Source organism: Oncorhynchus nerka, linkage group LG18 (genome assembly GCF_034236695.1).
Source record: "Oncorhynchus nerka isolate Pitt River linkage group LG18, Oner_Uvic_2.0, whole genome shotgun sequence".
Taxonomy (NCBI): Eukaryota; Metazoa; Chordata; class Actinopteri; order Salmoniformes; family Salmonidae; genus Oncorhynchus; species Oncorhynchus nerka.
Window position 1 is genome coordinate 85122069 of NC_088413.1, and position 13520 is coordinate 85135588.

The following is a 13520-nucleotide window of genomic DNA, read 5'->3' on the forward strand; positions in this document are numbered from 1 at the left end:
CATGTTCTGACCATCAACAGCCCTGCTGCCATCACATCATCATGTTCTGACCATCAACAGCCCTGCTGCCATCACATCATCATGTTCTGACCATCAACAGCCCTGCTGCCATCACATAATGTTCTGACCATCAACAGCCCTGACCATCACATCATCATGTTCTGACCATCAACAGCCCTGCTGCCATCACATCATAATGTTCTGACCATCAACAGCCCTGCTGCCATCACATCATGTTCTGACCATCAACAGCCCTGCTGCCATCACATCATAATGTTCTGACCATCAACAGCCCTGCTGCCATCACATCATCATGTTCTGACCATCAACAGCCCTGCTGCCATCACATAATGTTCTGACCATCAACAGCCCTGCTGCCATCACATCATAATGTTCTGACCATCAACAGCCCTGCTGCCATCACATCATCATGTTCTGACCATCAACAGCCCTGCTGCCATCACATAATGTTCTGACCATCAACAGCCCTGCTGCCATCACATAATGTTCTGACCATCAACAGCCCTGCTGCCATCACATCATAATGTTCTGACCATCAACAGCCCTGCTGCCATCACATCATCATGTTCTGACCATCAACAGCCCTGCTGCCATCACATAATGTTCTGACCATCAACAGCCCTGCTGCCATCACATCATCATGTTCTGACCATCAACAGCACTGCTGCCATCACATAATGTTCTGACCATCAACAGCCCTGCTGCCATCACATCATAATGTTCTGACCATCAACAGCCCTGCCGCCATCACATAATGTTCTGACCATCAACAGCCCTGCTGCCATCACATCATCATGTTCTGACCATCAACAGCCCTGCTGCCATCACATCATAATGTTCTGACCATCAGCAGCCCTGCTGCCATCACATCATCATGTTCTGACCATCAACAGCCCTGCTGCCATCACATCATAATGTTCTGACCATCAACAGCCCTGCTGCCATCACATCATAATGTTCTGACCATCAACAGCCCTGCTGCCATCACATCATAATGTTCTGACCATCAACAGCCCTGCTGCCATCACATCATCATGTTCTGACCATCAACAGCCCTGCTGCCATCACATCATCATGTTCTGACCATCAACAGCCCTGCTGCCATCACATAATGTTCTGACCATCAACAGCCCTGCTGCCATCACATCATCATGTTCTGACCATCAACAGCCCTGCTGCCATCACATCATAATGTTCTGACCATCAACAGCCCTGCTGCCATCACATAATGTTCTGACCATCAACAGCCCTGCTGCCATCACATCATAATGTTCTGACCATCAACAGCCCTGCTGCCATCACATAATGTTCTGACCATCAACAGCCCTGCTGCCATCACATAATGTTCTGACCATCAACAACCCTGCTGCCATCACATCATAATGTTCTGACCATCAACAGCCCTGCTGCCATCACATCATGTTCTGACCATCAACAGCCCTGCTGCCATCACATCATAATGTTCTGACCATCAACAGCCCTGCTGCCATCACATCATCATGTTCTGACCATCAACAGCCCTGCTGCCATCACATCATAATGTTCTGACCATCAACAGCCCTGCGTCCATCACATCATCATGTTCTGACCATCAACAGCCCTGCGTCCATCACATCATCATGTTCTGACCATCAACAGCCCTGCTGCCATCACATAATGTTCTGACCATCAACAGCCCTGCTGCCATCACATAATGTTCTGACCATCAACAGCCCTGCTGCCATCACATCATAATGTTCTGACCATCAACAGCCCTGCTGCCATCACATCATCATGTTCTGACCATCAACAGCCCTGCTGCCATCACATCATGTTCTGACCATCAACAGCCCTGCTGCCATCACATCATAATGTTCTGACCATCAACAGCCCTGCTGCCATCACATCATCATGTTCTGACCATCAACAACCCTGCTGCCATCACATCATAATGTTCTGACCATCAACAGATGTTATTGGTCACATGGTTAGCAGATGTTATTGGTCACATGGTTAGCAGATGTTATTGGTCACATGGTTAGCAGATGTTATTGGTCACATGGTTAGCAGATGTTATTGGTCACATGGTTAGCAGATGTTATTGGTCACATGGTTAGCAGATGGTATTGGTCACATGGTTAGCAGATGTTATTGGTCACATGGTTAGCAGATGGTATTGGTCACATGGTTAGCAGATGTTATTGGTCACATGGTTAGCAGATGTTATTGGTCACATGGTTAGCAGATGTTATTGGTCACATGGTTAGCAGATGTTATTGGTCACATGGTTAGCAGATGTTAATGGTCACATGGTTAGCAGATGTTATTGGTCACATGGTTAGCAGATGTTATTGGTCACATGGTTAGCAGATGTTATTGGTCACATGGTTAGCAGATGGTATTGGTCACATGGTTAGCAGATGGTATTGGTCACATGGTTAGCAGATGTAAATGTGAGTGTAGCGAAATGCTTGTGCTTCTAGCTCCGACAGTGCAGTAATAACCAACAAGTCATCTAACAATTCCACAACTACTTAATGAACGCACATCTAAGTAAAGGAATGGAATAAGAAAATATACAAATAAATATATGGATGAGCAATGACAGAGCGGCATAGGCAAGATGCAATATATGGTATAAAATACAGTATATACATTTCTGTATAGGAGGATGTGAGCTGTGATTAGCATCTGGACCGGATTAAAATGCTTTAATTCTGAACACTGATGTAGAACTATGTTAATAGACTATATGTTTATCTGAACACTGACGTAGAACTATGTTAATAGACTGTATGTTTATCTGAACACTCTGACGTAGAACTATGGTGATAGACTGTACACTCTTGACGTAGAACTATGTTAATAGACTGTATGTTTATCTGAACACTCTGACGTAGAACTATGTTAATAGACTGTTTATCTGAACACTCTGATGTAGAACTATGTTAATAGACTGTATGTTTATCTGAACACTCTGACACATAACTATGTTAATAGACTGTATGTTTATCTGAACACTGACGTAGAACTATGGTGATAGACTGTATGTTTATCTGAACACTCTGACACATAACTATGTTAATAGACTGTATGTTTATCTGAACACTCTGATGTAGAACTATGTTAATAGACTGTATGTTTATCTGAACACTCTGATGTAGAACTATGGTAATAGACTGTATGTTTATCTGAACACTCTGACGTAGAACTATGGTAATAGACTGTATGTTTATCTGAACACTCTGACGTAGAACTATGTTAATAGACTGTATGTTTATCTGAACACTCTGACGTAGAACTATGTTAATAGACTATATGTTTATCTGAACACTCTTGACGTAGAACTATGTTAATAGACTGTTTATCTGAACACTGACGTAGAACTATGGTAATAGACTGTTTATCTGAACACTCTGATGTAGAACTATGGTAATAGACTGTTACCATAGTTCTACGTTAGAGTGTTCAGATAAACAGTCTATTACCATAGTTCTACATCAGTGTTCAGATAAACAGTCTCTAAACATAGTTCTACGTCAAGAGTGTTCAGATAAACTTATAGTCTATTAACATAGTTCTACGTCTATAGAACCATGTTTATCTGAACACTCTTGACGTAGAACTATGGTAATATAGTCTATGTTAATAGACTGTTTATCTGAACACTCTGACGTAGAACTATGGCAATAGACTGTTTATCTGAACACTCTGATGTAGAACTATGTTAATAGACTGTTTATCTGAACACTGATGTAGAACTATGGTAATAGACTGTATGTTTATCTGAACACTCTGACGTAGAACTATGTTAATAGACTGTTTATCTGAACACTCTGATGTAGAACTATGGTAATAGACTGTATGTTTATCTGAACACTCTGACGTAGAACTATGGTAATAGACTGTATGTTTGTCTAGTTCTAACGTAGAACTATGTTAATAGACTGTATGTTTATCTGAACACTCTGACGTAGAACTATGTTAATAGACTGTATGTTTATCTGAACACTGATGTAGAACTATGGTAATAGACTGTATGTTTATCTGAACACTCTGACGTAGAACTATGTTAATAGACTGTATGTTTATCTGAACACTCTGATGTAGAACTATGGTAATAGACTGTATGTTTATCTGAACGCTGACGTAGAACTATGTTAATAGACTGTTTATCTGAACACTCTGATGTAGAACTATGTTAATAGACTGTATGTTTATCTGAACACTCTGATGTAGAACTATGTTAATAGACTGTTTATCTGAACACTCTAACGTAGAACTATGTTAATAGACTGTATGTTTATCTGAACACTCTGACGTAGAACTATGTTAATAGACTGTTTATCTGAACACTCTGATGTAGAACTATGTTAATAGACTGTATGTTTATCTGAACACTGACGTAGAACTATGGTGATAGACTGTATGTTTATCTGAACACTGACGTAGAACTATGGTAATGGACTGTTTATCTGAACACTCTGATGTAGAACTATGTTAATAGACTGTTTATCTGAACACTCTGACGTAGAACTATGGTAATAGACTGTGTGTTTATCTGAACACTCTGACGTAGAACTATGTTAATAGACTGTGTGTTTATCTGAACACTCTGACGTAGAACTATGTTAATAGACTGTTTATCTGAACACTCTGACGTAGAACTATGTTAATAGACTGTTTATCTGAACACTCTGATGTAGAACTATGTTAATAGACTGTTTATCTGAACACTCTGACGTAGAACTATGGTAATAGACTGTATGTTTATCTGAACACTCTGACGTAGAACTATGGTGATAGACTGTATGTTTATCTGAACACTCTGACGTAGAACTATGGTGATAGACTGTATGTTTATCTGAACACTCTGACGTAGAACTATGGTGATAGACTGTATGTTAATTCTGACACATAACTATGTTAATAGACTATGTTTCTCTATATACTAAACACTAATCAGATAAACCTATATAATGAACACTACTCATATATGAATCTATATAATTAGTCTTTCAAACCTCAGAGTGGTTTGATGAATAATTATATTAATACGTCATATTCTATTTGTTTAAATCGCAACCATCGCCTGAATTCAACACATGTATGTAATGTATCCTAAGGCCCATATTGTTTAGTGACAAACTAATACATCACTTCCTGTTACTAATATATCACTTCCTGTCTCTGTGTAGGTCTAACGGTGGCCTCGGCCCTGGTGGATGTGTCTCAGCAGATGTGTCTTGGTTACAAGGAGAAGTCATGTGGTCTGAGGAACAGGAAGCAACACCCCTCTGCACAGCCCTCCACCTGTATCTGACCACACCCCCTGCCACAGTCCTGGACCCCACCCTGCTCCACCCTAACCCCTCCCCCTGCCCCAGAGACTACACCCCCGGACTGGAAGGAGGGATGAAGAGAGAGAGAGGCAGGGGGTTTCCTGGGGGGAGCTGCATACCTGCTGAGAGGAGGAGGGGAGCGGGAGAGGGATGTCTGATGGACAGTCACACCCTGCAGCTTCCCAACGGACACCTGCTGCACCTGGGGAACCACACCTGGCTGACAGACATGTGGAACTTAGGGGAAAGAAAAAAAGACTTGTATTAGTCCTCTACCACCTGGTCAGAGTAAAGGAGAAGCTTGATCGCTGTCTATTGTCTGATCAAGTACCAGTCATTCTACTTGGTATGCTGTCTGTCTGTCTGTCTGTCTGTCTGTCTGTCTGCTAGACTGTCTGATCAACTACCAGTCATTCTACTTGGTATGCTGTCTGTCTGTCTGTCTGTCTGTCTGTCTGTCTGCTAGACTGTCTGATCAACAACCAGTCATTCTACTTGGTATGCTGTCTGTCTGTCTGTCTGTCTGTCTGCTAGACTGTCTGATCAACAACCAGTCATTCTACTTGGTATGCTGTCTGTCTGTCTGTCTGTCTGTCTGTCTGCTAGACTGTCTGATCAACAACCAGTCATTCTACTTGGTATGCTGTCTGTCTGTCTGTCTGTCTGCTAGACTGTCTGATCAACAACCAGTCATTCTACTTGGTATGCTGTCTGTCTGTCTGTCTGCTAGACTGTCTGATCAACTACCAGGCAACCTACTTGGTATGCTGTGTGTCTGTCTGTCTGTCTGTCTGTCTGTCTGTCTGTCTGTCTGTCTGTCTGTCTGTCTGCTAGACTGTCTGATCAACTACCAGTCATTCTACTTGGTCTGTCTGTCTGTCTGTCTGTCTGATTAACTACCAGTCATTCTACTTGGTATGCTGTCTGTCTGTCTGATCAACTACCAGTCATTCTACTTGGTCTGTCTGTCTGTCTGTCTGTCTGTCTGTCTGTCTGTCTGTCTGTCTGTCTGTCTGTCTGTCTGTCTGTCTGTCTGATTAACTACCAGTCATTCTACTTGGTATGCTGCCTGTCTGTCTGATCAACTATCAGTCATCCTACTTGGTATGCTGTCTGTCTGCTAAACTACCAGTCATCCTACTTGGTATGCCTTCTACTACCAGATAGCGGTCACATTTAGTTTGTTTCTACACCTCACCAGTTATATCAGTTAGTCCCCAGCCTGAGTGCCAGTCTGTTTGTCTGTCTTGACAATGACAGCAATGGAGTTGGCAAGAGCACAAACAGATGTGTCACTCAGGCTCTGTATAATAGCCTGTTGTTTACTTTACTGTAGCAGTAAGCTAGGTGTTGATAGTAACTGGCTGACTCATTCAGGGCTAATGTAACGTTAGTCTAGTAGGGCGTCTAGTAGGGCTAACGCTAGCAGTCTAGCAGGGCTAACGTTAGCAGTCTAGTAGGGCTAATGCTAGCAGTCTAGCAGGGCTAACGTTAGCAGTCTAGTAGGGCTAATGCTAGCAGTCTAGCAGGGCTAACGTTAGCAGTCTAGTAGGGCTAATGCTAGCAGTCTAGCAGGGCTAACGTTAGCAGTCTAGTAGGGCTAATGCTAGCAGTCTAGCAGGGCTAACATTAGCAGTCTAGTAGGGCTAACGTTAGCAGTCTAGTAGGGCTAACGTTAGCAGTCTAGTAGGGCTAACGTTAGCAGTCTAGCAGGGCTAACCTTAGCAGTCTAGTAGGGCTAACATTAGCAGTCTAGTAGGGCTAACGTTAGCAGTCTAGTAGGGTTAACGTTAGCATTTTTTTCACCTTTATTTAACCAGGTAGGCCAGTTGAGAACAAGTTCTCATTTACAACTGCGACCTGGCCAATATAAAGCAAAGCAGCCCGACACAATCAACAACACAGAGTTACACATGGAATAAACAAACATACAGTCAATAACACAATAGAAAAGTCTATATACAGTGTGTGCAAATGAGGTAAGATTAGTGAGGTAAGGCAATAAATAGGCCGTAGTGGCGAAGTAATTACAATATAGCAATTAAACACTGGAATGGTAGATGTGCAGAAGATGAATGTGGAAGTAAAGATACTGGGGTGCAGAGGAGAAAAAAATATATAACAATATGGGGATGAGGTAGTTGGATGGGCTATTTACAGATGGGCTGTTTACAGATGGACTATGTACAGGTGCAATGATCTGTGAGCTGCTCTGACAGCTGATGCTTAAAGTTAGTGAGGGAGATATGAGTCTCCAACTTCATTGATTTTTCCAGTCATTGGCAGCAGAGAACTGGAAGGAAAGGCGGTCAAAGGAGGAATAGGCTTTGGGGGTGACCAGTGAAATATACCTGCTGGATCGTGTACTACGGGTGGGTGCTGCTATGGTGACCAGTGAGCTGAGATAAAGCGGGGCTTTACCTAGCAAAGACTTATAGATGACCTGGAGCCAGTGGGTTTGGTGATGAATATGAAGCGAGGGCCAACCAACGAGAGTGTACAGGTCGCAGTCATGGCTAGTATATGGGGCTTTGGTGACAAAACGAATGGCACTGTGATAGACTGCATCCAGTTTGCTGAGTAGAGTGTTATAGGCTATTTTGTAAATGACATCGCCGAAGTCAAGGATCAGTAGTATAGTCAGTTTTACGAGGGTATGTTTGGCAGCGAGTGAAGGATGCTTTGTTGCGAAATAGGAAGCCGATTCTAGATTTAATGTTGGATAGGAGATGCTTAAAGTGAGTCTGGAAGGAGAGTTTACAGTCTAACCAGACACCTAAGTATTTGTAATTGTCCACATATTCTAAGTTAGAACCGTCCCAAGTAGTGATGCTGGACGGGCAAGCAGGTGTGGGCAGCGATCGGTTGAAGAGCATGCATTTAGTTTTACTTGTATTTAAGAGCAGTTGGAGGCCACGGAAGGAGAGTTGTATGGCATTGAAGCTCGTCTGGAGGTTAGTTAACACAGTGTCCAACGACGGGCCAGAAGTATACAGAATGGTGTCGTCTGCATAGAGGTGGATCTGAGAATCACCAGCAGCAAGACCAACATCATTGATGTATACAGAGAATAGAGTCGGGCTGAGAATTGCACCCTGTGGCACCCCCATAGAGACTGCCAGAGGTCCGGACAACAGGCCCGCCGATTTCACACACGGAACTCTTTCTGAGAAGTAGTTGGTGAACCAGGTGAGGCAGTCATTTGAGATACCAAGGCTGTCGAGTCTGCCGATAAGAATATGGTGATTGACAGAGTCGAAAGCCTTTGCCAGGTCGATGAAGACGGCTGCACAGTATTGTCTTTTATCGATGGCGGTTATGATATCGTTTAGGACCTTGAGCGTGGCTGAGGTGCACCCATGGCCAGCTTGGAAACCAGATTGCATAGTGGAGAAAGTACGGTGGGATTCGAAATGGTCGGTGATCTGGTCGGGACAGTTAGCTAGCAACTTTGTAAGTTGATTTGTAACAATAAATTCATAGTATTTGCTTGTAAGTTGGCTAAAAATTCTATTCAAACCAGTAGTCATGACGATTTGGTTTAATTGTATACATTTGAAGTTATATTTTGTTGGAGTTTACGTTATAGGGAATAGGCTTGATGGGTCCTCTATTATTACATCACACCCGGAAAAACATTTTCTGACATGACTTGGGCATTGTTGGGAATTCTGATGGGTGTTCTGTCTTAACTCCTGTAATAGAAAAGGGAGGGATATTTGCATTGGGACTTTTGATGAGTAAACTAGTGTAAATCATTACATGTTACATTACATGTGGTTATGTTTATGCTAACTACCCTTTAAATAGTTAGCATAGTGGTGGTTAGAGTGTTGGGCCAGTAACTGAAAGGTTCCTAGATCGAATCCCGAGCTGACAAGATAAAACATCTGTTGTTCTGCCCCTGAACAAGGCAGTTAACCCACTGTTCCCCTGAACAAGGCAGTTAACCCACTGTTCCCCGGTAGGCCGTCATTGTAAATAAGAATTTGTTCTTAACTGACTTGCCTAGTTAGATAAAGGTTAAAATAAAGGTTAAATATATTTTTATTTTAAACACTTAAATGCAGCAACACATCCAGACAGAGCTGTTGGAGAGAACAGGCATCATGGACTATGTGTCTTACTAGTTTAGAACAGGACCTTATGGCTGTGCTTTATTCAATCCCAGATCTGTTTATGTTGTCTTGCCAGCTCCCTGTGGTCATTGACATGCCAAACTGATCTGGGACCAGGCTAGTCCATGTTTTCTTCCCCTCTTGTGTTTCCTCTGTTGATGTCCTGACTCACTGACACCCCTGAATACTCCAGCCTCCTCTGTTAGGCTGGAAAACCCCAGTCAGATTGTATAGTTTTAACCGGAGCTACCAACCACATCCTTGTAGGTTAAAGCCACTGGGCTGTGCTGGTTCATTCCTGTACAGGCGTTGTTTTCCCATATGTTAATATTCAAAACACACCTCAATAACCCCAGCTCTCTGCCTCCCCTCTTAGCCTGTAAGTCCTCATGGAGCCAGTCAGGCGGTGTAGTTGATAGTTGTCTCCATGTCTCTCTCTCCTAACAGAGATCTCCATGTCTCTCTCTCCTAACAGAGATATCATGTCTCTCTCTCCTAACAGAGATATCATGTCTCTCTCTCCTAACAGAGATCTCCATGTCTCTCTCCTAACAGAGATATCATGTCTCTCTCTCCTAACAGAGATATCATGTCTCTCTCTCCTAACAGAGATATCATGTCTCTCTCTCCTAACAGAGATATCATGTCTCTCTCTCCTAACAGAGATATCATGTCTCTCTCTTAACAGAGATATCATGTCTCTCTCCTAACAGAGATCTCCATGTCTCTCTCTCCTAACAGAGATATCATGTCTCTCTCTCCTAACAGAGATATCATGTCTCTCTCTCCTAACAGAGATCTCCATGTCTCTCTCTCCTAACAGAGATATCATGTCTCTCTCCTAACAGAGATATCATGTCTCTCTCTCCTAACAGAGATATCATGTCTCTCTCTCCTAACAGAGATCTCCATGTCTCTCTCTCCTAACAGAGATATCACGTCTCTCTCTCCTAACAGAGATATCACGTCTCTCTCTCCTAACAGAGATATCACGTCTCTCTCTCCTAACAGAGATATCATGTCTCTCTCTCCTAACAGAGATCTCCATGTCTCTCTCTCCTAACAGAGATCTCCATGTCTCTCTCTCCTAACAGAGATATCATGTCTCTCTCTCCTAACAGAGATATCATGTCTCTCTCTCCTAACAGAGATCTATGTCTCCTCCAGCCTCCTCTCCTCTGAGAGCCTGTAGCCTCCTCTCCTCTGAGAGCCTGTAGCCTCCTCTCCTGTGAGAGCCTGTAGCCTCCAGTCTCCTGTGAGAGCCTGTAGCCTCCTCTCCTGTGAGAGCCTGTAGCCTCCTCTCCTGTGAGAGCCTGTAGCTTCCTCTCCTGTGAGAGCCTGTAGCCTCCAGTCTCCTAAATTGAAGATGCATTTCCCGTCATTTTCGCTCGCATTACTCTTCTCATTGTTTAAAATTCTTCCGCATTTATGACAAGAATTATGGGATCTTAGAATCCTCTTGTCCTAACCTGGGCATCTCCACCTAGTATCTAACAACCTCCAACCCACCTGGCTTCTGAAGGACCTTCTGTGCGGCAATACATTGGTAGGGCTTGGGGAGGGATTTGACCCGTGGAGGCAGTGTAAACTTCCTCTCTTCTCCTCCCATCTTCACAGCAGCCGCAGATCTCCCTCTATACCTCGCTGGGACAGACAGGCTGGGGGACATGTACATGTCTATGACCTCTTATGGGACAGACAGGCTGGGGGACATGTACATGTCTATGACCTCTTATGGGACAGACAGGCTGGGGGACATGTACATGTCTATGACCTCTTATGGGACAGACAGGCTGGGGGACATGTACATGTCTATGACCTCTTATGGGACAGACAGGCTGGGGGACATGTCTATGACCTCTTATGGGACAGACAGGCTGGGGGACATTTAAATTTGATTACATTTAGTAATAATAACACAAAGGGGAAAATATTGTTCTCTGTAAATGAATGTAGGCCTTTGGCAAGAGAAACTGTCATGGGATGAGTGTCTCTGTGAACTCTATCATGGGATGAGTGTCTCTGTGACCTGTAGACCTGTATTATGGCAAGAGAAACTGCAACCTCTATCATGGGATGAGTGTCTCTGTGAACTCTATCATGGGATGAGTGTCTCTGTGACCTGTAGACCTGTATTATGGCAAGAGAAACTGCAACCTCTATCATGGGATGAGTGTCTCTGTGAACTCTATCATGGGATGAGTGTCTCTGTGAACTCTATCATGGGATGAGTGTGTCTGTGAACTCTATCATGGGATGAGTGTCTCTGTGAACTCTATCATGGGATGAGTGTCTCTGTGAACTCTATCATGGGATGAGTGTCTCTGTGACCTGTAGACCTGTATTATGGCAAGAGAAACTGCAACCTGTATTATGGGATGAGTGTCTCTGTGACCTGTAGACCTCTATTATGGGATGAGTGTCTCTGTGACCTGTAGACCTCTATTATGGGATGAGTGTCTCTGTGACCTGTAGACCTCTATTATGGGATGAGTGTCCCTGTAGACCTCTATCATGGGATGAGTGTCTCTGTGACCTGTAGACCTGTATTATGGGATGAGTGTCTCTCTGACCTCTATTATGGGATGAGTGTCTCTGTGACCTGTAGACCTCTATTATGGGATGAGTGTCTCTGTGACCTGTAGTCTTCTATTATGGGATGAGTTTCTCTGTGAACTGTAGACCTCTATTATGGGATGAGTTTCTCTGTGAACTGTAGACCTGTATTATGGGATGAGTGTCTCTGTGAACTCTCTTATGGGATGAGTGTCTCTGTGACCTGTAGATCTCTATTATGGGATGAGTTTCTCTGTGATCTCATACAGTAAATCCCTCTACAGAGAGAGATGCAGGCAGGGGGTACAATATTTTCAACCAGTCCCCTGTACCCTGTCCTCTACCTGGGGTGGCACCTGTACCCTGTCCTCTACCTGGGGGAGGGGGCCCTGTACCCTGTCCTCTACCTGGGGGAGGGGGCCCTGTACCCTGTCCTCTACCTGGGGGAGGGGGCCCTGTACCCTGTCCTCTACCTGGGGTGGCACCTGTACCCTGTCCTCTACCTGGGGGAGGGGGCCCTGTACCCTGTCCTCTACCTGGGGGAGGGGCCCTGTACCCTGTCCTCTACCTGGGGGGGGCCTGTACCCTGTCCTCTACTCTCCTCATTACATCATGATGCCCCTTGCCTGGTGACACCTTTTAAAATCTGTCCAACAGGTAACCAAACCCCTGCTGCCCCTCCTATTCTGTCAGCTCATGCTATCACACAACAACCCCCTAGGAACTGGTCTCCGTTAACAGAGATACACAACAACCCCCTAGGAACTGGTCTCCGTTAACAGAGATACACAACAACCCCCCTAGGAACTGGTCTCCCAGAGTTAGGAACTGGTCTCCGTTAACAGAGATACACAACAACCCCTAGGAACTGGTCTCCGTTAACAGAGATACACAACAACCCCTAGGAACTGGTCTCCGTTAACAGAGATACACAACAACCCCTAGGAACTGGTCTCCGTTAACAGAGATACACAACAACCCCTAGGAACCCCGTTAACAGAGAACTGGTCTCCGTTAACAGAGATACACACCCCCTGGGAACTGGTCTCTCCGTTAACAGAGATACACAACAACCCCCTAGGAACTGGTCTCCGTTAACAGAGATACACAACAACCCCCTAGGAACTGGTCTACGTTAACAGAGATACACAACAACCCCCTAGGAACTGGTCTCCGTTAACAGAGATACACAACAACCCCCTAGGAACTGGTCTCCGTTAACCCTAGGAACTGGGTTAACAGAGATACACAACAACCCCCTAGGAACTGGTCTCCGTTCTAGGAACTGGTCTCCGTTAACAGAGATACACAACAACCCCTAGGAACTGGTCTCCGTTAACAGAGATACACAACAACCCCCTAGGAACTAACAGAGATACACAACAACCCCCTAGGAACTGGATGTTAACAGAGATACACAACAACCCCCTAGGAACTGGTCCCGTTAACAGAGGAACTGGTCTCCATTAACAGAGATACACAACAACCCCCTAGGAACTGGTCT

The 13520-nt window shown here is 44.2% G+C and overlaps 1 protein-coding gene across 1 annotated transcript in view; it reads left to right on the top strand.

Annotated features, from left to right (window-relative positions):
* Window positions 1-10408, top strand: part of LOC115124680 (attractin-like) — a 258129-nt gene extending 247721 nt beyond the window's left edge. Inside the window, exon 29 of the mRNA XM_065004469.1 lies at window positions 5199-10408. Coding sequence (XP_064860541.1) covers window positions 5199-5323 — 125 coding nt within the window. The 3' untranslated portion in view covers window positions 5324-10408. The remainder of the gene's footprint in view (window positions 1-5198) is intronic.
* Window positions 10409-13520: the final 3112 nt, after the last annotated feature.